A 27745-nucleotide genomic window follows, 5' to 3' on the forward strand; every position below is an offset into this window, starting at 1 on the left:
CTTATTTTTTTTGGCTAAAAGTTTTTAGCTTTAAATAAACTAAGTTAAATGGGTCCAATTATTTTTTTGAGCTTATTTTAAGCACAAAATGACTTTAAATTTCTACCCAAACATAAAAAAGCTGAAAACAGCTTATAAGCCAACTTATAAGCCAATCCAAACGGGCTCATAGTAAGATATCAAAACAAGCAAGTTGTAGATGAAAAAAATACTAAAAAGTTGAAATAATAGAACCTGATTCAAGAAGTTGATAACTTGATTTGAGAATACTTATTTGGTGCTTCAATATACCTCTTGCAATATTTGATGCCCGAGAAAAAATAAAATAGAAAATTCATACATTGTGTCTTTCATAGCAATATAAATCAAAGACTCTATTGGAGAAACAAAGAAGAACATAAAAGCGTAGAAGTATATTAAAGTTTAGAGAAAGGTTAAAATTAGATTGAGTATTGTAGAGAAACCAATCAAGGGCCTTTTTTTTTGTCAATATACTAGAGATTGAGTATTTATATACTATATACATTATTTACTGATTTAGGAGCCTTATTTTCTATCAATTAATTAACTATTTCCTTTTAATGACAAAAAGTACTTAGAATACTTTATAAGTACTTTCAAAAATAAACTACACTGATGAAAAATGGGGCCCCCAAAATTGAGAGGCCTGAAGCCTAGGCTTCACCCAAAAACCAACCCTGTAGCCCATATGAGTTCATCAGACCATCCCCAGACTTCCTTGTTCACACCCAACCAAGCAAGCATTTTCCTCCATATCCTAGTAGAGAACTGACAAGAGCAAAAGATGCTTCAAGGTTTCATCAGCATTCTGGCATAGGACACACTCATGTTCAGATCAGTCATACCCCATTTGATTAGCTTGTCTCTAGTTTTGAGTGTAGAATGGATAGCTAGTCTCATGATGAATATCCATTTAGGACAACTCAAAAGTTATTGCAAATAAGCTTCCTCTAAAGAGCTTTAGTGAACTCACCTCTAAGCTTCAAATACATGTTTCTGATAGAGAAGTTCTCCAAAGACACTACCTCATCAAATGACATTCCAGCATCTATGAAGCTCTCTTAGCTTTCAGGATTTCCTAGTTATCCGTGAGGCTTGCCGTGGACATACATCCAACAGAATGCTGATGATATCATAATATATATCTCTTGTAAGACTCGTATAATTGGTTGTCTATAAGTTATTTAACAAAATTTAAGCATGATATACATAATCCAATTTGTGAAATGTAGAAATTAGCTTCTTTAATAAACTGTATTCAATCTTATGGAGTTATATGGAAGCTTGGTTGATTTCATCAAATAGAGGAATCACTAGGCATCTTTGGTTGGGAACCACAAAACTAGGTATTATATTTATGTTAGGATTGTTATTAATGGATAGATATTTATGAAGCTTGAAATGAGGAAAAAAATTCCTACCTTACTAGTAAATACACATTAACAAGATAGATATTTTATTTATGTCAGAAATGCTATTAATGGATAGATATCTATGGAGCATGACATAAGGAAGAGAACTTTTGCCTTCCTAATAAATACAGTTTGCTATAGGTTGCCCATTTTATAGACTTTTGTTTACTAAACCTGATGGTTATAAATATATGCCAATAAATACGAAGGATTGTATGCAGATCTTAATGCACTTTTTTTTAATGTATATATATACACACCCTCCAATCCCAAATAATAGTGCTTTGACAAATTTAATTTTGCTTCAAATTATTTGACTTATCCTTACTACTACAATTAGTGGAGTGTTAATTAACTGAATATGTTTAAGAAAAAAAAGTAAAGAACAATTTAGACAAATACTTTTATGATTTAAATCTATTAGATGTCTTTCTTTAGATTTGTGATCATTAGATTTGTGATCACCTTTAACACTTTTGTTTGGATGGGTGTTACGTATTGTTTCATAACGTATCGTATTGTCTTGTATTGTATTGTATTGTTTTGATGAATACAACGTTTGAATGGATTGTATCATTTTCCGTCATTACATAATGTTAGACATTAACAATTTGAAGGATAAACCTACAAATAAAGTAGGGTATGACATAAAGCTATCATAAAAAGGTACGATAGAGGATAAAATATGAGTATTAGGTAATAAGTATAAGAACGAAATGAGAAAAAGTAAATAAGGTAACAACGCGATAACACCAAATCAGTTGTTACATAAAATGGTACTTTTCGTTGCTACGTAACGATGGATTTAACGATACGATACAATAAATTTTGAGTAACAACAAAAATAAATATTGTATTTAAAGTAACAACACAATACGATACAACAATACAATACAATAGGTAGCAATCATCCAAACAAGCTAAAAGATTGACCATATATAGTCAAACAAATAGCCTCTTAGCTGGATAAAGAGTTTATTCTAAATGAGATTAATACTGATTCAACCTTTGACAGTTTCACTATTATGTACTTTGAAGCGAAGAATTATTCAACTTAATTTGCGTGCAAGTAACCACCCCAAATCTAACGGCTATTATCCATGATTGGTTTTGGATTTTCCTGTCATCCAATTTTTGCGAGTAGATATTACTACTAATCAAACATATCTTTAAATAATCAGACACCTAAAACATTTTTTAAAATATTATCGTGCAAGTAGCTACTATTAATCAAACATCTTTCTATAATTAGATGCCGTTGAACAGATACTTAATACATGTTGTTTCCGAAAGAAGGCGAGGGGTTGCTTCAATCTCTATTAATAATCTGTAGATTGCGACTTTCTGCGAACTTTAGTTTCTTTTTTCCAAAAACAATTTTAGCTATTTGTTTAGGAGTACTGGCTAGTTATTTAAAGCTTGATTGATCTATTAAAGAGGGCAGGTCGAATAATTGGGACCATTGACCCTTAACGGTGGAATAACAGAGGCGTAGGATTCAAACCTGAGAATGAATAACTTGAGCGAAATAATAAAGGTCTAGAATTCGCACCCTGAGAACGAACAATTTTTGGTGAAATAATAGAGGCCTAAAATTCGAATCCCAAGGATGAGTAGCTTTTTGATGCATAACACTTTACCCCCTATAGGGAGAATGGTTTAACTTTTTGGTGCAGAGCACTTTACCCCTTTAGTGAGCCTACACGGCACAAATCAAGATTAGTTCAACCTGTGGCTTCAACTACCAAATGGTTAAACCAAAAACAGTTGAGGACAGGACGGCGTCTCAAGAGATGCAAATGAGGTAGCATGGACATCCATCTCAATGATATTGGTTCTTATAGATGGCGTTATTGTTATATCATACACCTGCAAAATTCCCTTTGGGCAATATCCCATCACCAACCTCTTTGTCTAACTGGCCATCACCAGCTGGTTAAACTCTTGTAAACCACTGATGTCATTTACCCCGCGATTAGTCATGGATAGTTGTTATTGCTAGGAATCATTTAAGTGTTTAAGCTCATCTTGAAGTTGTAGAGAACTCAAGACGAATTTCAAGCTTACCAAACTGTGCAAAGGTCTCTGCTCCGTTCCAAGGATTCCAGGAGCGGCTAAAAGCTGTGTTTAAGGCTTATAAACTATACACAAAGCCAGCAAGCACATTAGCAACTTAAACTAGTAGCATTCATGCCAGCACAGTAGCAACTTTAACTAGCTATTTTCAAGCCAGCATAAAAGAGCATCTTCTTAAACTAGTTGTATACTTCTGATGAAACAACAAACTGCAGGCAGCAATGATAAGAAGCACGTTCCTTGGACGGCCTACTAGTAACAAGATTGTAGCAAAAACATGCATAAATGCATACTTCCCCAGAGATTCAAGGTCCCATGAGCTATTAAGTCAAAATCTGCTACTTTTCGATAAGGAGATATCAAACCCTCTTCAAGCCAGACCCCCCACCCCACCCCCAACCCCCAATTGCATTCATCTAGATGCATTCAAAAGTCGGTCTCAGTTCCTCAATACACGCAGCACATTACTATAACCTGTCTGTCTGCCAGGAACAGGAATTCTCTTTCAGGAACAAAAAGATGCAGAAACAGGTTCAGTGAGCTATCAAGTAAATCTTCTTCTCTTCAATCTGGAGACATCAAATTCTTCTCCATGCCAAAGTTGTCCACTCTGTCTAAAATTACCTTCTTCCTCTTCGACAATTCTCATTCGCCTAGGTCCTCGCCGCTCGCCATACTTCTTCCTTCTCTCGTCAGTCCTTCCACCACTGCGAAGCTCAGAACATCTACCAGTGTGTATCGGCCCATCATAGTACTCGTCACCATCATCCCTCTCCCGACGATCTATAATCTCAAGTCTCCTATTGCTTCTATTAAATACCCGATCAGATGGACTTCTTCTGCTAGAAAGAGACCTTGGATGACTGTGCTCCTGTACAACATCCACGTCCCTCATGTCATTCAGACGCCGAGCAGTATATGATGGCGAGTCACGCCTTCGAGGAGCTATTGCTTCTTCAGTAAAAGAAGTTCGTGGAGAAGACCTCATCCTATCGTCCCTGTACATAACCGGAGACCTGTGCCGAGATGAATCTTGAAGACCACTGAATCCTTCTGTCGATCTCCTCCGAGGAGAGGACCAAGGGCCAAGGGAGCGTGTATGGCACCTAACAGGAGATTTAGACCGCATTCGAGGGAAACATCTTCTCTGCATCGCGGTAAACTTTGTATTACCCTGAACGAAACGACCATCAGATCCATCATACATAGATTGCTGGTGACTATAAACAGGATCACTAATATCAGCTGGAAAGTCCCTAATAAACTTCTCACTATGCCGAACACCTACCAACTCAGAGTCATCTTCATCGGTGCATCTGTTCGGACTGATATTCCTCGGAGCTCTACGAAGCATTTGAATGCCCATCATAGCAGCACCTTCTCTTCCATTGGGGGACAGTTGACGTGCAGGTGGATGCCGAAATGAAGGCAAGGCATCACTTAATGGCTTCCTCCTCCTACTACTAGAAAAGGCAGTATTATCTAGTCTTCTATCATAGTCATTACGTTCAAATTCAGATTCCTCAACAGCAGCTGTACGGTTATGTCTAAACCGATAATCAGATACACCTCTATAGCTTTCAAAATCATGCCCGGAATCCCATTCTCTATGTGAACTGTTAAACCGGGTCGAACCCCTCCCTCTTCCACGCATGAATTTCCCCCTTGAGTTGCCAAATGACCGGTCCTGAAACCTATTTGGCACAAACTTAGGACCATCAGCATAAGTTTCATCTCAGGAAAAAACACAGCAAGAAAAAGTCTTTGTTTAGCAGCATTTAAATTAAAAAAAAAAAAAAAAAAACCACAAATCAAACAGCAATAAAAAGAAAAATTACCTATTCCTTCGTAGATGGAATTTCTCCTCCTCCATATCTGAATACCTTTCTCTTCCACTTCTTGAAGACGGCGACCTACCCATAAAAGGTCTGAAATTACTAGGAGATGTTGCATTGGATGCACGAGGTAAGTTGATAATCCGGCTCTTGCCTCCAACATTTGACAGATCTTTACTAGAGTTAGAATTAAGAGATCTTTCAGCATTTTGCAAATATGGATCGGCTGTTGGTGACATATCAGCCCTTCCAATATTCTCGTTATTAGCCTCACCAACATTTCTGCCAGCCGCATTGATACCAGCAGCTGCTCCGTCAGATAAGACGGACTTTTCACATCCTTCCTGCGCATCTGCTATTCCTGGTTGATCAACTGGTCCTTGTTGAATAGCGCCAATAGGCCTCTGCTCATTATCTCTAGTTGTTCCCTCTTTATCTAATAATGGACTCTGCAGATTACCGTCTTTATGATCAATTTTGTGAGCTTTCCCATCACAGCCTTTAACAAAGTCATCATTAGACACAGTATGAACTGGTATACTGTAATCTTTTTCATCATTATTGAAGCAATGAGATTCCCCAACCCCAGGAAATTCAGAACAATGAGCATTTTTGCTAGAAGATTCATTATTTTTGTCGGAATCCATCCCTTCAGCAAGTGGGTCTTCTGCAATAGACTGCATCATTGGTTCTCGGACCTCACCATCTTCATATTCATCATCCTCTCTGCCACACCCACTCGCAGTGTCAACATGTCCCGCAAAAGCATGATGACCATCAGATTCATAATCAGAACCATAACATTCTTCTTCTGTACCAGCTGATATACTTATCTTTTCCTCATTGTTTGCCGATCTCTCACCACCTGCAACCAAATTATGTGCATCTTGTGTCTTTTTGTATCCCATGTGATCTTCAATATCCATGCCCTCTGAAACAGATGCCTCCACGTTATCACTGGATATATTTGATTCTTTGAGGTCAAAGTTTGCATCTTTAGCAGCAATATCAGCATTTGCATGATATAGAGCATTTTTACTTATATTATCTTCATTACTATGAACAGAGTACTCAGATGGAGCACACAAGTCCCCACTCACAGACAAATCTGAACAGGTCGACAATCTAGAAGGGCATCCCTGTTGAGGGGTCAAAGGCATTGGCAGTGTAGAAGACGAAGAAGAAGAACACGAAGACGAAGAACTCTCCTGAAGCTGCAAAACCCTTCCAACTGATTGGTGCGCAATCACATCTGATGTCATAGATATTTCCTGGCTAACCTCCTGGAGTGGTTCACATTTCATTGGTTTTTGCTCAACTAATTTCTGAAGGTCCTTAGTTGACAACTCAATAGACTGCTGATTCTGACTCACAACTTCAGTTTTTACTACATTAGCCTCCAATGTTCCAGCTGGACGACACACAGTTCCAACATTAGCTTGTACCGAGGTTTCTTCAACAGGTTCTGACTTAACGGTTTTACAAGTGGTGGAATTCATATTTCTATCCAATGCTAGATTTTTCAGCAAACCCGAGTTCGTACTAACCCTGCTGGAGGCTACTTTAGCCCATGACTGCAGTGCTGAGGAGTCAAACTCTCGTAAAGTACTGCCAAGACTAAGACGAAGCACATCCACAGACTTGTATCTTAAGGTAGGATGTATTGATGAGATGGGAAAAGTAAATCCCTGTTCACTAGCTCCAACAACTTGCTTCCCTTTATTATCATTAGCACCAATAACAGAAGCAGAACTAATATGACTTGTCTCTTTAACAGAAGCATCATCACCAGCCTCCCATGAATCCATAGGAGTATTCAGATCCCAATTAGATCTATTAGTGTGTGCATTATCATCAGCAGCTTTGTTATTCAAACCAATCTTGCAACTTCCATCCTGGGAAATGTCCTTCCCTTTGTTCAAAGATAGAGAAAGCAATGAAGGATCAACCAAAGAAGAAACTTGAGGTTCCTTTGGGCCTAATGACAACTCAACATTCCCTGAATTGGCAGGAAGTTCAAGTTTACCGTGGCTTTCCCCTTGATTGGCAATAGCTTCCTTCTTGACAGTCACTGTTGTTCTACCTATAGCTCCCTGGCCAGCTAATTTTTTGGCCAATGCTGGTTTTAGGTTGTCAACATTTCTTGAAGTATCGGAGCTAGTATTAGGATTTGTTTCCGGAGATATGGATAAAAATGGTAGCATAGTAGGCTGAGAGTCAACTTTCGCACCCGAAGGTCTTTCTTCCTTTACCTTTAGAAGAGAGTTCCTGGGAGTATCAGATTTACCTGTACTGTCACAAGAAGTCAAGGTCGATCCTTGGCTCAAGGCTGAATCTTTGGTCTTGGATTCATTTTCATTAGAAAAAGAAGATCGCTCAGCACGGATAGGTTGGACCATAGAGTACCACCTCTTCTTAAGAGGGACAATACCTGAAGAAGAGCTACTAGACTGCCGGGAAAGAACTCCAGGCTGCAAAATACATGACGAAATGGAATGATATTAAAACAAAGGACGCATTAAACAGTTAGACCAATTCAGCAGCAAATCAGAAATCAGACTGCAACCTCTTCGTTTCCAGAAACTGGCATGGTTCCAAAATCAGTTAAAGCTAAATCTTTTCTATCTCAAGAAGATATCAACCAAGTACGATCAAGTCATAGAACACACTCGAAACACTAGATCGCACTCCTCTAATTGCTCCCTGCAACCAAATATGCCAAAATATTACAACACAAAAGAGAAACGGAACATTCATAATCCCAGAAAAAAAAAAACATAAAAAAGCCCGCACACAGTTAGAGACAAATACAAAAGGAAAACAAAGCTACTCCCTCCGTCTCAAATTATTTGTCGTGACTAAAATAGTTGTCTCAAATTATTTGTCGTTTTAGAAGTTCAAGACACTACTAATTATTTCTTCCCCATTTTACTCTTAGTAGAATTTTATCATTAATGGAGATGACACATAAATAGAGTAAGCATTTAGGGCTCGTTTGGTACGAGGGATAAGGGATAATTAATCCCGGGATTGAATTTGAGACGAGTTTATCCCACGTTTGGTTGGGATAAAATCGCGATATAACTAATCCCGGGATTGTAGTGTTATTTTTATCCCTATGGAAGGGTGGGATAACTAATCACGGGATAATTAATCCTGGGATAACTTGTTCCCAACCAAACGACCCCTTAATTAAAAGAGATTATAACTTCGACATAAATAAGGGTAAAAGTAGACAAATACCTCTCATAATTAATATTTTCCAAGGGGCGTGCAAAACAATAAAACGACAGATAAATTTGAGACAGAGAGTAATTTTTTGGAGATATCAAGTGCAGATCAAGATAATGAATGAATATTTAAGCATCTAAACCTCGTAAAAACCTCGTAAACAAATTAAAAAGAAAAGACAAAAGTACCAAACAATAACGAATCTAACAAACTAATTTCCTAAACAACTACTCCCTCCATCCCAATTTACACGACGGTGTTTAACTGGGCACAAAGCTTAAGAAAGTAAGGATGACTTTTGAATCGTGAGGTCTAAAACAAGCCGAAGAAATTTTTGTGGCTAGTAATCATTTCATTAAGGGTAAAATGAGAATTTTAGAATTAAATTGTTGCTAGATATCGAAAAGTGTCATTCTTTTTGGTACTAACGAAAAAGGAAAGACTTTCATATAAATTGGGACGGAGAGAGTACTAGATTTTGACCAGCAAAACCCTAGAAATCGGATAAAATAATTCGATTTCCACGAAAAAATCCTACCATTACCAGTAAATTCAACACTAAAATAATCAAAAATCATTAATCTTCTAAACTCAAATTAATATCAAGTTGAGGCATAATAATAACTTGAACATGTATATAAGTGCCAGTATATAAAATTTAAGGCGATTTTCGGGTTTTTTTTCTTTCAAACATAAAGGAAACAAATCGATCAACAAACACGATAAAAAAAAAAAAAAAAAAATTATGATTCACAACAGTCAAATAGTCCAAAATCTAATCAATTTTCAATAGATATAACCACAAAAGCATATTCATCGCTAATCAGATTAGGTTTTGGGTAAAACAAACTTGTAAAACCCTAAAAAATGAATTAAAAAAAACAAATTTTTACCTGGAAAAAAAAAATCAGACATAGCAAAAAAAATGAAAAGCAACAATTAACTTGCATACAGATATATGTAGGAAATAAATATAAAGATAAAATGAAGAAAAATGAGAACCTTATATATCTGTAAGACAGCAAAAAGACTGAAAAAACAGAGAGAAAAGACTTTGGTTGTGAATTTTCTTTGTGGTTTTCCTTTTGGTATAATGTGATAATGATAATTTTCTTTATATATATGTATGAATTGTTAGTACTATTTATATATAAAATAAGTCCTATTTGATGATTGTGGTTGGTTAGGGTTTGTGGACTTTTCAATAATTGCAAATTTCCTTTATTTAAGGCCCATTATTTCCACTCCATTTGTCCATTTTATTTCCCTTGTATTTTATTAAATGACAATTTTGACTTCCTTTTTCTTAATACTTGTGTGAAGATAATTGAAGAAGTTCTAGGGTAGGTGACCTCCCATGATTGCTCCATAGTCTCTACATTGCTTGAAAATTAAAATAGAATTTGGAATAAAGGTTGCTTCAAGATTTAGCATCTACCATTCATTTTAAAAATTTATCTTCTTTTTTTTTTCCGTCGAGTTTGGTTGGTGTTCAGTGTGCGGCTTGCCCAGTGTTACCAGATATACATTTAGAGAATCTAAAAAACATATTGTTCCCAACTTTATCGTGATTAATTAAATTTGCGTGAATTTGTAATAGACACTTATTCAGACTCGATGTACGTAGCACATTAATTTATCATAGCTAAGTGATAAATTAAGAGATAAGATGTATAGTAAGACAATCTTTCATTTGAACATTCGTTGATGAATTACTAATAAGGGAGACAATCAAATGCAAATTTGTTGACCGATATAAGAGTGAAGAAGGAAAGTCGTTGAGAGAGAAGGAGGGAGGAACGATTGATTAGTAAGTTACTAGTGAGAGAGAACGTGAGAACGAATACATAATAACTAATTATTTAGTGGGATCTCATTGGAGACTGTATATCTAAAAGAAAGATTGCTCCTAACTTTATCATGCACCATTTATTTTGAGTGCATTTGTAATAAATAAAAAAAAAAAAGAAAAAAAAAGATACTTATTCAGATTTTTTGTATGCGCCGCATTAATTTATCTATACTAAGTGATAAATTACATAGTAGTAATATACGTTTAAGTCAATCAAATGTAAATTTATAGACCAATATAAGAGTGAAGACAAAAAGTCGTTGACAGAGAGGAAGGGAGAAACGATTAGTAAGTTAATAATGAGGGAGAACATGGAGATAGATATATTGGGAACGAAGACATAATACCTAATTTAGTGGGATCGCGTTGGAGATTGTATATGTGGAAGAAAGATTGCTTCCAACTTTATCATGAACTATTAATTTTGAGTAAAGTTGTAATAAAAAAGACACTTATTCTAATTTGTTGTATGTGTCACATTAATTATACATAACTAAGTGATAATTACGTACATAGTAGTAATATACGATTAAGACAATCAAATGCAAATTTGTTGACCGATATAAGAGTGAAGACGGAAAATAGTTGAAAGAGAGGAGAAATGATTGATTAGCGAATTAGTATTGAGGGAGTTAGATATATTGGGAACGAAGACATAATATCTAATATAGTGGGATCTCGTTGGAGATTGTATATCTGGAAGAAATATTGCTCCCAACTTTATCATGAACCATTAATTTGAGTGAATTTGTCATAAAAAAATATACTTATTTGAATTTGTTGTATGTGTCGCATTAATCTATCATAGCTAAGTGATAATTAACATAGTAGTAATATACGATTAAAACAATCAAATGCAAATTTATTGACCGATGTAAGAGTGAAGAAGGAAAGTCGTTGAGAGAGGAGGAGGGAGGATCGATTGATTGGTTAGTTACTAATGAGAGAGAACGTGAAGAAAATTAGATATAATGGGGATTTCACAATTAACAAGGGAAAAACAATACATCGTTAACTGACCATGAATATACTATAAAAATCTAAGTGTTTCTATATGATTCTAAAATATTTATATTAAGTTCGAAATAAGTTAATACAAATTAAAAGATCTTTATTATAGTGTATGATTAATATCATGTGCAGAATACCGTTTGATTAATGATGAATCAACGACACAAAATTCATCTAAAAAAGATAACACATATAATATATTTCGGGTGAAAAATAATCTCAAAATGTCTCACCTCTTTAACCAGCATAAAATAGAAGGGGTTTTAACAAATTTGACAGTTCAACCTGAATCATTACAACAACTAGTTAAATATATACTATATATGTTTTATTTATATAAAACTTGTATACTATAGGCATGTCATAGGTATAAAATATTAAATTTTTAATTATTATTTTAGCGGATAGCTATACAATTTAAGTAGGCGTTTGCCATAGATATCAAAAACAAATTCCCTTTTTTTGAAATTTTTGGAGTTGGAGTTGGAGTTGTGTTTGACCATAGTTTTTGACATTATAGATTTTGGTGAAATGTAGGTCTTAGTTTGGCCATAAATACCAAAAAGAAATTCACTTTTTTTGGAATTTTTGAAGTTGGAGTTCTGTTTGGCCATAATTTTTGAAATTGTAGTTTTTGGTAAAATGTAATTGTAAAAAAGTGAAAAAAATTTAAAAAACAAGTTTTTCTTGTTTTTGGTAAGTTGTATTCCGAATATTTATGGCCAAACGCCCAAAAGTAAAAAAAAAAAAAAGTGAAAAAAATTTCTGGATAAAAGTGAATAATTTTTATGGCCAAACGGCTACGTAGTTGTACAAAAGTGAAAAAAGTGAAATGTTTTTGAAAAATAAATTTTTTAAGTTTTTAATATTTCGGAATACAACTTCAAATTATATTTAAAATATTTATAGCTAAACGCCCAAAAATAAAAAAAAAAATCAAAAAAAAGTGAATAATTTTTATGGCCAGCACCTAAAACTTTCAAAATAGAAATGAGATGAAAGAAGATAAGATCATTAAAATATGGGAGACTTTATAGAAGTCTTTCACCAAAAATTACGTTTTAAGATTCTAGTGGACCCAATCTGGTTGGACCAGCTAAGTAATCAATGACTTTGTCAATGTTTCTGTTATGCTTATGCTTTTTTATTTCCTTCTTTTCCTTTTTCTCGCTGGCTAGATAATTCCGTTCTTTTTTCGTTTGGTGTGATCGTGACAGGTTGTTCACGTTTTGTTGCGCTGTTGCTAATTTAGCAATTTGTCATTTTCTGTAATATAAAGTGACCGACTTAGAGCTAGATCCGAAGATCAAATAAGTTTTTTTTACTTTTCTTTTATCACGGGTGTTAGGACTAAGAGTCCGTTTGGATTAGCTTATAAGTTGATCAAAAATATAAGTTAATTTATAAGCCATTTATAACTTATTTGGGTGTTTAATAAAAATAAAAAACCGCTTAAATTAAGATAAAAAAGTGCTTAAAATAAGCCAAAATCAAGAAGTTGGTCAACCCCAACTTTTTTTTTTTGGCTTAAAAGCCATTTTGATTTGACCAACAACTTTACCCTTTTATCTCCTGATATTTTCTGTTAATTTCAATACTACCCTTACTTCTAAAAACCCTGGTGCACTTTTATCCAAACACGTAATTCTTTATTTATAAAATAACTTTCAAGACTTAAAAATCTTTAAATACTTATGCTTAAAGCCACTTTTTTCAGCTAATCCAAACGGGCTCTAACTTGTTCGCATTTAATTATTCCACCAAATATTTGCTACCTTCCACCAGTTTAAATTCTTATTAATTCTACCTACCAAGATTAGGACAGACGAAAGAAATCAACACTATAGAATAGATGAGCTTAGCACATGTCATGATTAAACTAAACAAGAGAATGAATCGAGACGGACAACTACAGTTGAAATTGTCACTTAATAGAATTGTTTTGCCTTTCTATGGAATTACTAGAGGGGAAGAGACGCCAGTCAAACGACACAAAAATGGTTGAATCAGAGTTCTTGAAATTAGATTGGTGCCATCTGTGTCTTTCTCCTCTGGCTCTCATCGGTAGACCACCCCTTTTCTTATGTTCTTTCTTCTTTCTAAGTCACGATTAGAATGATGATATTCTTTTTCGCTTTATATAGAAGGGAAAAGGTCAATTTGAACCACCGTCTTTCCCCAAAGAGCGTCTAAACTCCGTCAAGCTTTAAACTTGAAAGGCTGAGACTATATAATTCTTAACCCAATATATTGAACACCGAATCGCACTCTTAAATGAAGTTTCAAAAAGCAAACATCACTGGTGGATGATCTATGAAAAGGACTTAATAATTATAATGTCAATGGTGTTAAAAGACGCATAGAGAGAAACGTTTTACTATCTATCATTGGACTGAAACAAGTCTCAAGTCACAATTATGCTGCTACTTTTTTTTCAATAATATTGATAACTTGCTCGCACCTCAACTATTTCAACAAGTACCGCACGCATACTTAATAACTCTACTTATCAGAGTTTAGGCAAATGAAAAAGAAAATGTCTTGCGTTTTTGTCGCTGCTAGAACTCGAACCGTGACATTCCAAAATTTTCACGTATTTCATTGACCTCTAGACCAGACCCTTGAGTGTCCTATATACGCTACCAATCTATCCTACAAATCGCAACTGAGATAGGCAGGAGAATGAAGAGGGTGTTGGTGCAAAGGTAACAACACATTATGGGATTACAGGTATGCTTCTCAGCTACCAATTTGCCTAGAGATTATGGTCGTATGCGTGCAATTGTTATGCTGTACAATTCAAACTCCATTGAAAGTTAACATCCTTATAAATTTTCAGCTTGCTTGCAAGGATTACAGACTTGGTGGTTTCCATATATACAGTAGTCCCCTAAACATGAAGTCATAGGGACTTGAAATCTCCCAGAGCAAGTTTTCTTGTTTGGGAGTTGATCACAACCAACGATCTCCGGCGATGGACAGTCCAATGAAAACAGAAACTCATGAAATGTAGGCCTTAACCAGCTCTGTGTAGTTGCAGGTGTCGCCTGTTCTAGGACATATTATTCTGCCATCATTCCGCTTGGACATTTCTTCAAGTGCCTGCCATGACAGATGTAAGCCAAAATTGTCACCGAAGTGCAAACATGGAAGCAACTAAAGGCATACCTTGGTACTGTAGACGTGGCCATTAGGCAATACAAGGGGTGGATTTTCAGTATCCATCAGTTCTTTGGTTATGTAGCAAACGAGCTTCGAGTGATGCTGCTTTGAATATGGTAGTGGGGATGCTAATTTACGGAAGCTCTCCTGTGATAAAGGATCCTCCTTTGTGCAATCATCTTCGTAACAGAATCTATTGATTTGGTCAAGGAGAAGTTATGGAGCAGACAATATTTAAAATTTTCCTTCGCTTCCTCTTTCCTTTTCCAATGACCACGAGGAACTTTGGCCATGAGTGGCATAAGGAGCTGATTGAACGAGTGCAAAGTATTTAAAAAGAATGTACAAAATGTCAATAACTAAAAGAAAATATCAGTAGCTAGTAAATCGGAAAATCATTACCAGCTGACGTTATTCCTAGTTCCTACATGTAAAGCATATAAGCAGACCACCCTTATTATATTACGTATGTAAGTGATCATTTATATTAACTTGATTCTTGATGGTAAACTACAAGCATGTAAATCATATGTTGTGGATACGGAGTTTTCAATGCAGACAGCCCTGCTTGCAGATATATATTCAGCAAAGGTTCAAGTGTCATGCCATATAACTTGCAGAACTCTTGTTTGAATTGGTCAATTAAGTACTCCCATTGCTTTGGTTCAAATAAAGCCTGTAACAGAAACTGACAACTGTCAAGTAAATCCCATTGGTGGATAATCATCTTGAACCGCTTTTATTCTACCCAAGTGTGATTCTTCATATACAGCAGACAACCATCTCACAAGACCAATGAGGAAAGTGATATCAAAATGACATTAAGTTTATATAATAAAATCAAGCTAAAGGCAGGTAAAAGGTCAATCATTGATCAATATGAATTTTTATACTTCTTTTTCCATACATGATGTCTGAGAATTGCAAAATCAATGTGTAAATATTGTATTGCCAACGCTTTAAACACTTCAGATTTCACCATAATAAAGAATGTATTACAACACATTTTCTTCATGTTCAGTTTCCTCTTGTTTTCTTTTCAATGCTTTCTGACTGAACTACCTTAGCTATTACTTTGTCTTTTTTGAACACACGCAAACACATACACGGAGCAATACATATACAAACATGCATAGAAGCATGTTTTTAAGCATGTCAAGCATTAGATTATATATATTAAAATATTTCATTTTCTAGTAACTATTATTATTATTATTATTATTAATAATAATAATAATAATAATAATAATAATAATAATAATGATATGCACAAACTTATGTTGTATTCAGTGATAAGTTACAAGAAAAATGGACTATACATAATAATAATGCTTAAAAGCATTGAAGGTGAAAGAGTTAATCCAAATTGAAAAGCTATTGAAGTATTTTAAACTCTCATAACCCTTCGACAAAAAAGAGTAACTACAATTAATTCAAATATACAGAAAGCTAGACCGAAAGACACTAACCTTGTAAGTCGTACATTCAGTATTACTCTTGAAAGCAAGTGTCGCCAAGACCCGCTGCAACTCTTTCATATGGGTAGAACCCCAAGGTGCAAGATATTTCCGAGCATATGTAATGGCCCGCATCATGTTTTCAGCTCTTACCAACTCTATGAACTCTTGCAATCTCAGCTGGAATTCAAATTTGCTCTGTCAACAAGAGAAGCAATCAGCATCTTGTATTTGCGGCACAAAGTTCCAAAATGTAGCACACTGTTATCCACATATATAACTCTCAAAATGGAGCCGGAAAAAATACTCAGTCTGAAGATGTTTGACTCGTTGTGCTTCAAAAGATTCAAACCAAGAAAAATTTATTCTTCACCACTTTGATATGAGAATGGTAGTTGTGACAACATAATGCCGTAGCCATCCAATCATCTATCCATGAACATCCAATTTAGTGATTCACAGGACCTAGTCAATTAGAAAGTTACTTTCACAATCTTTTATCCCTTTTTATAAATTTCAAGATCAATTATCCTTCAGACATGCAAAACGTTAGTGAAGCTTGGTATAAAAGGAAGAGCAGACTTTGAGGATACATCTGACTTTTCAATTCAAAGTATTCCGAGAACAGACAGAAGAGACAAGTAAATAGCTCTGTAAAGCAACTTCATCCAGCAAAAAGGAGCTGGATTTACACATTTCAAGCTCACAGCTCAATCCACCTCTATATCCAGGATAAATGTAGCCATAATTCAAGCAATTATCAGTACCGGTACATCCTGATCATATCATTGGAATGACCTACAGGAAAATAATGCAGGTTCCCCATTATTTAACCATTTCAATTAGACAAAGACAGGACTCACCCATAAGCCTCCACTATAGTTACCGGCTGCAATTACTCTTTGCACGAATACACAAAGGGTATTGGCATTATTCCTTTCACCGCGCCTTTCAAATCAAAAGGTATGGCATTGTAACAACAATTAATGCATCTCATGGAGATCATCCATGTCAGATACTCTTCTTAAGCTTTAATATCCGAAGCATGAAGTAGCTCATAAAACAGTATCACGTACAGAACTGTTCTATTGATAAGAGAAGATCAAGCGTACTACCCATTGAAAACTGCTTTAAACTTGAGACATTAACAAAATGACAAACCATAATTTACATCGTGTTAAGCTGCAATCCATCACTCAGTTTTAGTCCAGAACTATGTAAATGAGGTAATGCATAGAGATAGTGATATACCCCCAATCCATGCTCTTTCCTCTGAGGGTCTCATTACAATCTGATATACTATGCTACAGTTAGAGTGCAGATGCAGAGTCCTCATGCATACTTACAATGTTAGACTTAAATGCCAAAGCCATCATACCCTGTATATTGGACAACTATTAACTTCGCTCTGACTGACTTCACATAATTCAAGAATATGATATCTCAATTCTCCTGGTGCGCATGTCAATGTATTCTTAACATGCCGTTTTCACATCTGATGCATTCTATTGGACAAGATGACCTCTGACTGACTTCAGAATACCAAGAATATGGATACTCAATTCTCCTCGTGTGCATGATAATGTATGCTTCACATGCCAATGTTTATCAAAAAGGAAACTGGAACCATTGGCACCTTGGAACTGCTGATAGACAGCTTTTAAATATCTAACCTCCACAAGATATACCAGGTCAAAAAGATCCATCTGATTATCGTATCTCCAACAGAGTGGCCCGCCCCAGGATCACATTAAGCCCCTTTTATCAATTTCTCTCTCTCTCTCTCTGCATGCCAAGAGGTTGGCAGTTCAGATTGATGTAGCTTCAAGCTTCAAATTACAACACAAAATGGATATCATTTCTTTAAGTAACAGAGCTTAAGATTCATTTAGATGTTAATTGTACAGCACAATGCACATTTTCTTGATTTCCCTCCATCAGGTCCCTTGAGAAAAAAGTCTAGTTCTTGAAGATTCAAATCAATCACCCACCATCAATTGGCTGTCTATGACCTTTTGCGTTGTATTCAAAGTTGAAGAGCTATTGATGATACTTTAGAAAGGTGACGAATAATATTCTCTTGGTCACTTCAGTCCTTCTCTATCAACATGGGGCAAAAGGGTTTTATATTACAAATTTTAAGCACTAACGAATTAATAACGAATAGAAAACTGAACCTTTTATAGTGGTTTGGTAGTAAGCGCACTGAACATATTTACCTGGTTTACATAATTTGCAATTTCATGCTACAGAAATTCTAATCACTATGTTAATCAAGAAGGCCTTTCCACGGATCCAAGCATAGCAGGAGCTTTGTGCATCGGCTACCCTTTTGATGTTAACCGATATGGCAATGAGAAAATACAGATATATCACACATAATCCGTGCTTCCAATTGCCAATAAATTTTCCTCCCTTATCATGACTTTCTTCAAGAAAGTCTTTAAAGGGAATGTATTCTTATTCTGTTTGTAAATAAAACACACACTTGACATTCCTCCCTTTTCAGGGAATTCAGAGAAAATGTATTCTGATGATTATGTAGTTCCGAATCAACCAATTGAGACATGCATCCGTTACTACAATCATCCTGTTTCCTGTCTTCGCAAAAGCAGTACAGGGATCATCTAGTTTCATGATTCAGAAACCTACCATACTAATACAGAAAGACCAATATTTTCTGTTCTGAGTGACCACTCAATCTAAGCAGCGTTCATAGCCTTCCCGCAGGAGAACACACTTCATCCACACCTCCTTTTTGACGTAAATTTCTGCAACTCGACTTAATGAAATTATTTGCCCGTTGGCAGCTTTCTGACAGTCTTCCCTAACTATTCCAGACAACACCCAGATTAAAGTTTGCATGATCTCGGCAGTCGAAGGCTTTGAAGGAATAACCTAATCCGAAACAGCAAAAGCATGGCAACTGACATTTATTCTGGAATCCATGGCTGGAACCCATGGCACATGAAAAACTTCAAGAGGTGAAAATCAGATTAAGGTTTCCATTATCTCGCATGAGATGCAGTCAAGAGACATCCCAACCTTTACAGCAAAGCAAAGATGGTAAAATTAATATCTGCAATTCACTGCAGATAACAAAGCGGAACTTGACACTCAATTAAATCTAAAATCTCAATTGATGTGGGCCCATCTTATGATCTTGCTACGACATAAGCTAAGCTGATTTGTTCATAGAAACTTTAACCTGTGACAAAGCACACAAGTTCGAAACCCACCATCACTTTAAGCATATTATGATCAAAATGTCCTTTTTTGCTAAAGTAGGTTAGAGATATCCTTTATCGGAAACCATTAAACGAGAAAAGTGGACCCGAGAAGAATATTTGATCACTCTATTGGTTGCACAAAGGGATATCTGAGGCTTTACAGACGCTAATAAACCATCAAACACACAATGGAAACGCCTGTCTCAATAAAAATCCATCAGGCTTCATTTTGATTTTCACCCTTTCACTTTCTCTACGTTCTACAAAATGCAGCGCAAAACATCTCCAGTCACCGAAACTCAAGCATTCTGTGAAATGCACTGATTGAGTTTTATGTCCATCAAATTAGTCAGAAGGAGATCAACTCAACTCAGTGAACATGTAAGAGGCTGATCTGAAACTTTTCATGCTTTTTCACATTTGAGCTACACATTATTGAATAACATCTCATTGAAACAAGAATTAATGGCTAGCAATATGAAGAAAATATGTCACATTAAAATGATGTGATATTGATGGATACTCTAGTTCTGCACAACAAATATGTATGGGACTCGAATGAATTATAACTTGTGTCACTGATTACAATTCAATCATAGGATTGTTAAATCAGTGATAAAATTGTTAAAGACAAAAGCTCAAAGAAACAAAGATAATCGTACCTTTGATTTCTTTAGCCTGGATTTATTATCAGCGCACCAGGCTAAAGCAGGAGTTACCTCCTTGTTTTGGAGAGCGTCAATGACCTTTTTTGCTTCATGAAAGACGTCTATGTCAACAAGATCCTATAATTGAAAAGATCAAACTTAATCACAATGGCTCAACGATTTTGCAGCTAAAGAATTTCACAAGCACAATAGACTCTACAGAAAGAAGCAGCAACGCAGAGTAGCCAACATAGTTGCTGCATTATTCAAGTCAAACATCACGAAGGTATTAAGGCCAAGTGACAAAACCAGTTCATGCATTGCATCACCTAAAAGCTGTATTAAAATTAAACTACACAGCTTGAGCCTTCGGATCCTGTATGGATTAGGTTTAAAATGTCTACGTTAAAAGGCATAATGAGGTTCCATTAATGTCACAGGGAGCTCTCAATGATAGGAAATAGTATTGCTTTACTGATGAAGTTAACAGTATGTCGATGTGACGGGAGCACTCCGCATACAACAACATACTCAATGTGATCTCACAGGTGGGGAAATAGGAGAAATTGCTATCAAGATGATAGTTGAGTTCTTGTCATAAGTTCAATGAAATCCCAAAATGGAATAACTGTTGAAACCATATGACAAAATCCCAAAAATACTCCTAAAAATATTACGGAACCATGAATTACCAATTCTTGAGGTAAAAGGTTCGGTAATAGTGTGCTTCTAGTTTAGAACATATATTTTACAGTAAAAAAGAGATAATCATTACTAGGGATCCTTTGAATCAATTTTTAGTTACTCAAATCTTCCTCAGAGCTGGAATCTTTTCAAAGCACAAGACAACTTCATCCAGAAACATTTGTCAGCGGCAATGTCTCCAGACACAAATAGACAAACATATTCAAGCTAATCACTTAAGGTTGGAAGCAGAAGCACATCCTAATCTGAGAAATAGTTGCTCATACTGGCAACAGAGAGATAAAAGGAAAAAATGAATCAATGGAACATCATGTGCAAAATACCCTACTTCATCTTCTGTTTAATATCCAACAAGCTAGGGTTTCGGAGAAGGAATGATAAAAAAAGCTTTCCCTTCCGTATTTCCACCTTCCTCCTCAGTTGTCCATGACTGATGAAGCCAAATATCAATCCTTCCAATGAAAAGTTGCCTTGGTATACCTTCAACTTTTTTTCATCTTTCTTTTATTTTCTTTTAATTACTATTATTTTTGCGCGTTTATTATTGGACTGATACGGACCTAAATGGAGCAACATGAACAGCGAAGATTCAAATAGCCAACCCTAACTTGCTTGGGATTGAGATGTAGTTCTTTTATCCTTATTATTGGTTAGTAGGCACCTGTAGACTTAATGCTCGAGTTAGTCAGTTAAATAAAACAGCAGTTTGTGTTGTCCTTTCCCAATCCACCTATCCCATCAGCTGCCCTCCCAATAAGGAGAAAAGAAGACATACGACCACATAAACAAGAAAGTAAGAGAAAAAACTAGACGGATTTACATTTTACTTGTGAAAAAAAAGGAGAAAACTAGAAGGAATTCAAAGCGTAAGATGTACAGAGATCAATGAAGAAACATTCAGATACATTCATCTAGAGTGAACTCGCTTTTAATGCTATGCTATGCTATGCTTGGTCGACGTGAAACGAGGAAAGGTGAGGAGCAATCTAAGAGCAGCTACACATATGGTTCTCTTGCTCGATAAGGAAGTAAATGGGGAGGAGTTCAATACCCTCCAGAAAAGAATGAAAGAGGATTTAATTTCTCAAAAATAGATGACTGGGCGGAGTTTGTAGAGAATCATGTTTTGTAGATTCTTTACCTTTTGGTATACCCCATGTATACGGCCAGATTGGCCATGTTTATGAATGAAAATAGCTTTACTTGATCAAAAAAAAAAAAAAAAAAAAATCTCAAAAATAGATTTAAAGAGGATTTATATATCTATCGCTTTCTTTCAACCACAACAAACATTGAAAAGTAAATGACTAATCCTCCATCTAAGAAAATTAATGCAATAGAGTTCCATTCCTTCACCCGTCCTCTTTCCTTGATTTCCAGACATAGTTTTAATGTAATTCCTAAACAGCAGCCAACATTGAAATTTAAGAACTTAAGTATAGTTATATACTAGATCCGAGGAAGTTGTCGACTAAGGAGAGCTAATTTGACTCAAAAACTAGAACAACATAACCATTTTAACCATAATAAATGATACCGCACATTAAAAGGTAAAATTAAAAGAACTCAAAGAAAACCCACCTGGATGTTACTGCTTTCAGCAAGCTTCACAGCAGTGTCATAATATGACATCCGCAGCATGTAATCCACCAGTATCCTCTTCAAACGAATGTTATTCCAGTCAGATAAATTTTCTGGATCGGCAGATTCTAGATGATCTAGCCGTGCTCTGCATCTATGCGCTTGCAGGTTCTCTGTTCGACTCCCCTCTTCCAACTGATTCTCACAATACAAAACCACATGATACCTCATTTTTAACTGATTAAAAAGATGACTGAAGCTTTCAAAGCTTCGTGTGGGTTGCATTTAGCTCTTCAAACATATTAGTCACCAGCCGGAAAACTTAATGAGCAAATGGGATACATTTGAGGATCCAATATTTAACAAAAAGCAGACAAATCCAAGATACACATACACAAATATATAAGTTCCACAGACAAATCAAAGATACACATACACAAATATATAAGTTCCACTTGCTTTATCCAATCTTATACTATAAAATGATTGCTCTCACAACATAACACCACCTTTACCTAGGTTTAACTGATCAGAAAACATATCCGTAATCAACTTTACAACAGATTAATCACTTCTGACTACTAGCTGAAAAATAAATGAGTGTGTGCAATACATTTCAAGATCCGACATTCAATAACTGACAATTCAAACAGATACTCTCTCTCTCTCTCTCTCTCTTACACACACAGACACACAATATATCATACAATATCCAATATCCAATCTTACACAGTCAAAAGTATGATACGCACACACGTGTTCGGGTAGAAGTTTAGCTTCCTACATCCAATCTTATACTGTAAACGAGTACAATATTCACACAACACAGAGGGGAATTCCGCTACATATATACTAACCATATATTAGAATACCATATCTAATATATACATAACCATTATGTGTGTTAATATGCGATAGAAATCTAGCTTCCTTAATCCAAACTTATTACAGTAAGCAAACAGAAGATCCTGATTGAGCTACTCTAAGTACCTTCAGTTTGAAGCCTTGTAACCTAAACTATCACTTTTTTTCGCAAGTTACATACCTCAACAATCCATTACTCCCTTTACCTACCTAAACTATCACTATCTTTGTATTAAAACACTAAAATCAAAAGACTTCAAGCGCTTGAAGGCCAACTCAGCATTTAATACAAAACGAGTGATAGTTTTGGTGTGTCTCAACCATTAACTCTAATCCAAACTTTTACAATAAAAACGAACAAAATATCATAATTAATCTACTCTAATTACCTTCCGTTTTGAGACCTTGTAACCTAGAAACAAGTGAATTAAGGTGATCGAACTTGATACACACATAATCACACATATATATGCATGGTATAATTAACTAATTTTATATAGCAACCGAATAGAATACCGTATCTATTACTCCCACCGTCCCATAATAAGTGTCACCTTAGCCAAATTTTTTTGTCCCATAATAAGTATCACCTTAGGAAATCAAGACATAAATTGGCTAGTTTTTTCCAATTCTACCCTTAGACAATAAAGTAACATCTAAATGAGGATTGAAAAAGTCACATAGCAACTTGGTATTGTTGGATTCCCAATGTCAAAAGGTTTACTTCTTGTGCATGCTCTAATCAAAATAATTTTTATTATATAGGGGTAATTTGGTAAATTTCACATTGCATTATTGATTTATTAATATGCGTGTTTTTGGCCGGGATGACACTTATTATGGGACGGAGGGATTATATACATAACCATAAACAAACAGAAGATCGTAATTGAGCTACTCTAAGAATGAATTGAGGTGATAGAACTTGATACACACATATATACGCATGGTATAATTAACGAATTTTATATAGTAACCAAATAGAATACCATATCTACACATATATATACAAAGTAATTAATTACCTTTCGTTTGAGTCCTTGTAACCTAGAAACAAGTGAATTAAGTTGATTAACAGGATCATCAGAATCAACGGCATCATTAACGCCGTTAATAACAGCGGTAATTTCCTTCTCAGTAATACGGTGATTAGCACGGATCGACTTTTTATAATGCTCGAAAGGGACACGAAGGAACTGGTGTTCTAATTTCATCGATTCGGAAAGTCGGTTCAGTTTTGATGACGGAGTGTTAGGTGACGTGGCGGTGGTTGGGGTAAAGGAAGGGGTGGTGGTAGTGGTGGTGGATGACGGCGAACTGCCGTTAGGAATCGTTTCCATCTCCATTTGCTTAATTAATTAATTAATGGAAGAACTAAAGATGGATCCAAAAGTTTGATTTGTTGCCCAAAGATACTTTCCTGATTTAGATAGAAAACATCGAAATTGTAGAGTGCCACGACGACGTTTCGGTTTAAGCAAGAGTACTATTCCTTTTGCTTTTTTTTTTTTTTTTTTTTTTTTTTTTTTTTTTTTTTTAAGGTAAGGGTCTTTGGTACGCGGATTAAATTATTCCGGGATTATAGTCTCGACATTGTATATGGAAGGTGAGATGAAATAATCTTAAGTTTGATGGGTTAAGATGTATATTCTGAAATAAAATTATAGGCAAAACACATAAATTAACCCTTAAACTATACCCCAAAAGTCATTTTCACACTTAAACTATCCTAACGACCCATTATACACCTAATATATGAAAAAGTGGTATTTTTTATTCTCTCATACAACATGACTAGTTGCACTAGGGGAGAGTGTACACACTCTCTCCCCACATCAATGCCACGTCAGTCCACATCTGTGCCACATCAAAAAATTCTCTAATTTTTAATTTTATATTTTTTTCCTTTCCCCTCCTCCCACCCTCCCTTTCTTCTTCATGCCTACTCCTTTTCTTATTGTATAACCACAATTGTTTCCAATGAGTTTCAATATTTTCCGGTGAGCTTTCATTTTTTCCAATCTTCTTCATTTTCCGATCACCAAAGTTACATCTAATCTACCTATAAAATAAATTTTATTATTTTCTTTGGATCAAATCTCGGTAGAAGAATAGTTCTATCAATTCTTCATCTTGATTCTACCAAAAAAAAAAAATTTGCAAAAATCAGAAAATCCAAAATTGAAAATTATTTTGGAGTCTAGTTAACTGTTCGTTGTTTTCTTGTGTGTGTTATTGTTTGTGTATTACAAATATGGGAACACAAACAGATCTGAAAAATCAAATTCTAAAAAGAAAAATCAATCAGAAAATTCGAAATTCCTTTTAGTTATTCGCTGTTTGTTGTCTTCCTGTTGTTCATCACGAGCTACATAGTTTTGAGCTGCAAAATTGGTTATTGAATTCATTGCCACTATTGAAGGAATTTTCGAGCTTGACATCAAACCCAGATCTAGAAAGCTATGTTCAGAAAATAAAAATAAAGAATGGCAAAGAGGAACCACTGCTCGTCCTCCCCCGTCACTGCCAAGAGCTCCGCCAGCCGTGAAGGCGGAGGAGAATGGAGGTGGGAGCGAGCAAGGGTGGTGGTGGTGAAATGAAGAAGAAGGGCTTGGGGGTGGGGTAGGGTGGCGTGAAGGTGGAGGAGACGGGAAGGTGGGGTGGTGGTGGCGTAAAGCTGGAAGAGAAAGGGGCGGGGTGGGGTGGGGGGCGCAGTTGTGGTGGAGGAATTAGTTTTTTTATTATTTAAAAATTATTTTTTATAATAAAAAAAAATTGACCTCACTCTCCTATTATTTATTCTTTTTTAAATATAATCACTTTTTCATATATTAGGTGTGTAATGGGTCGCCAGGATAGTTTAAGTGTAAAAATGACTTTGGGGTATAGTTTAAGGGTCAATTTATGTCTTTTGCCTAAAATTATACTTTCTACCAAATAGAATATAAAATTAATCCCAAACCTAATTATGAGATATCCAACTTATTTTGCATGCCAAACGACCCCTTAATATTCGAGATTTAAATTTAGCGGTTTGAAAATACATAAAACCCCCTTAACGTATACTCGGATTAATTATGACGCATCCAGCCTTTGCGGGCGACCTATTACCCCCTCGCCTTATTTTTTCTGTATTTTTATACTTTTTTTTACGGCACAACCAAAATTTGGTGAGAGAGTGTTGTTTAAGCCACGTCACTGTCACGTTAGTGCCACTTTCCTTTCTTTTTTCATTTGATTTTTCTTTTATTAATTATATTTACACTAATTAACCTCTAATTAACCATTAAATCTTCCATTAATTTTATCTTCTTCATCACTAAAATAGAATATAAAATTAATCCCAAACCTAATTATGAGAAATCCAACTTATTTTGCATGCCAAACGACCCCTTAATATTTGAGATTTAAATTTAGCCGTTTGTTTAAAATTACGAGCATATTTAATTTAGATTTAGATATTTGAATTTGGGCCTTTCAAGAAATTCATCAATTTTAACATTTTCTTCCTCCATTAACACACACACATTCAACCCATTTTCTTCAAAATTAATAACACACATTCAACCCATTTTCTTCCTCCAAATCGACTCACTTAATATTTCCAGCCTGAACCTCTCCAATTCCCTCATTACTGCTAATTGGAATCTCCATTTTACTGCTAAAAATTCCAACGATGAAATAAGTTGAAATCGTTATCAATATATACAGTCCCAACCTTTCTTTATGGATAAAGGAAATGTGACAGCCCAGAAAGTTAGTTTTGTTGCCTGTATGTAGAGAAAATCATATTTAAAAAAGGAAAAAAAAAACTGATCTTGATTGTTTATTTATTCATATTGGTGTGGGTGTGTTAATGGAGGAAGAAAATGGATTAGTTGATTTTTTGAAAAGATATGTATGATTGATGATGAAATTGAATGTGTGTGTTAATGGAGGAAGAAAATGGGTAGAATGTGTGTGTGTTAATGGAAGAAGAAAATAGATTGGTTGATTTCTCTTGAAAATAAATTTTTTATGATTGATGATGAAATTGAATATGTGTGTGTTAATGGAGGAAAATCGGTTGATTGATTTCTTGAAATGAAGAAGAAGAAGAAGAAGACGACGACGAGGTGGCGCCAATATGGCGGAGAGTGTGCAATACTCTCAACGCACAATCGGACATCAAATTTGGTTGTGCCATATCAGTAGAAAAAAGTACAAAAATACGTAAAAAATAAGGCGAGGGCGTAACGGTGCGTCATAATTAATCCAAGTATACGGACGACATATTTAATTTAGATTTAGATATTTGAATTACGGCATATTTTAACACGTCCGGTTTCAATTGGAAAAAGCTTTTGTGCTTATTCTCAAGCGTAAATTACGTAAATAAGTTACCATATATCGCCAATTTTAATTACACGTTAGCCTTAATCAATAGTAAAATGCAAGTATGTTCCAATCGACAATGGGGCGTCTAATTAAAGGAGGTGATTAGTCAATTATGATCGATTACGGTGATTAGCACGGATCGGTTTTTTATAATTTTGATGATGGAGTGTTAGGTGATGTGGCGGTGGTTGGGGTAATGGAAAGGGGAGGGGGGTGGTGGATGACGGCGAAGTGCCGTTAGGAATAGTTTCCATCTCCGTTTGCTTAATTAATTAGTTACATCG

The 27745-nt window shown here is 35.3% G+C and overlaps 2 protein-coding genes across 3 annotated transcripts; both read right to left on the reverse strand.

Annotated features, from left to right (window-relative positions):
* Positions 1 to 3249: 3249 nt before the first annotated feature.
* On the reverse strand, positions 3250 to 8568 carry LOC132044821 (uncharacterized). Of its 2 annotated transcripts, XM_059435350.1 has the most exons (4): positions 7911 to 8568; positions 5348 to 7815; positions 4798 to 5203; positions 3250 to 4683 (listed from the first exon to the last, which is right to left on the reverse strand). In XM_059435350.1, exons 1-4 carry the CDS (start codon positions 7932 to 7934, stop codon positions 4054 to 4056), a joined length of 3528 nt encoding a protein of 1175 aa, XP_059291333.1. In that variant the 5' UTR covers positions 7935 to 8568; the 3' UTR covers positions 3250 to 4053. The 2 variants fall into 2 exon arrangements, with proteins under 2 accessions (XP_059291333.1, XP_059291332.1); XM_059435349.1 differs by having other exon boundaries at positions 3250 to 5203; positions 7911 to 8563.
* Positions 8569 to 14243: 5675 nt separating this feature from the next.
* On the reverse strand, positions 14244 to 24493 carry LOC132044819 (protein MAEA homolog). Its single transcript, XM_059435347.1, has 7 exons — positions 24110 to 24493; positions 22221 to 22415; positions 19950 to 20072; positions 16070 to 16255; positions 15143 to 15276; positions 14607 to 14793; positions 14244 to 14540 (listed from the first exon to the last, which is right to left on the reverse strand). The coding sequence occupies exons 1-7, from the start codon at positions 24428 to 24430 to the stop codon at positions 14439 to 14441; spliced, it is 1248 nt and encodes a 415-aa protein (XP_059291330.1). The 5' UTR covers positions 24431 to 24493; the 3' UTR covers positions 14244 to 14438.
* Between the last annotated feature and the right edge of the window lie 3252 nt (positions 24494 to 27745).

This window comes from Lycium ferocissimum, unplaced genomic scaffold, assembly GCF_029784015.1.
Source record: "Lycium ferocissimum isolate CSIRO_LF1 unplaced genomic scaffold, AGI_CSIRO_Lferr_CH_V1 ctg525, whole genome shotgun sequence".
NCBI classification, from domain to species: Eukaryota; Viridiplantae; Streptophyta; class Magnoliopsida; order Solanales; family Solanaceae; genus Lycium; species Lycium ferocissimum.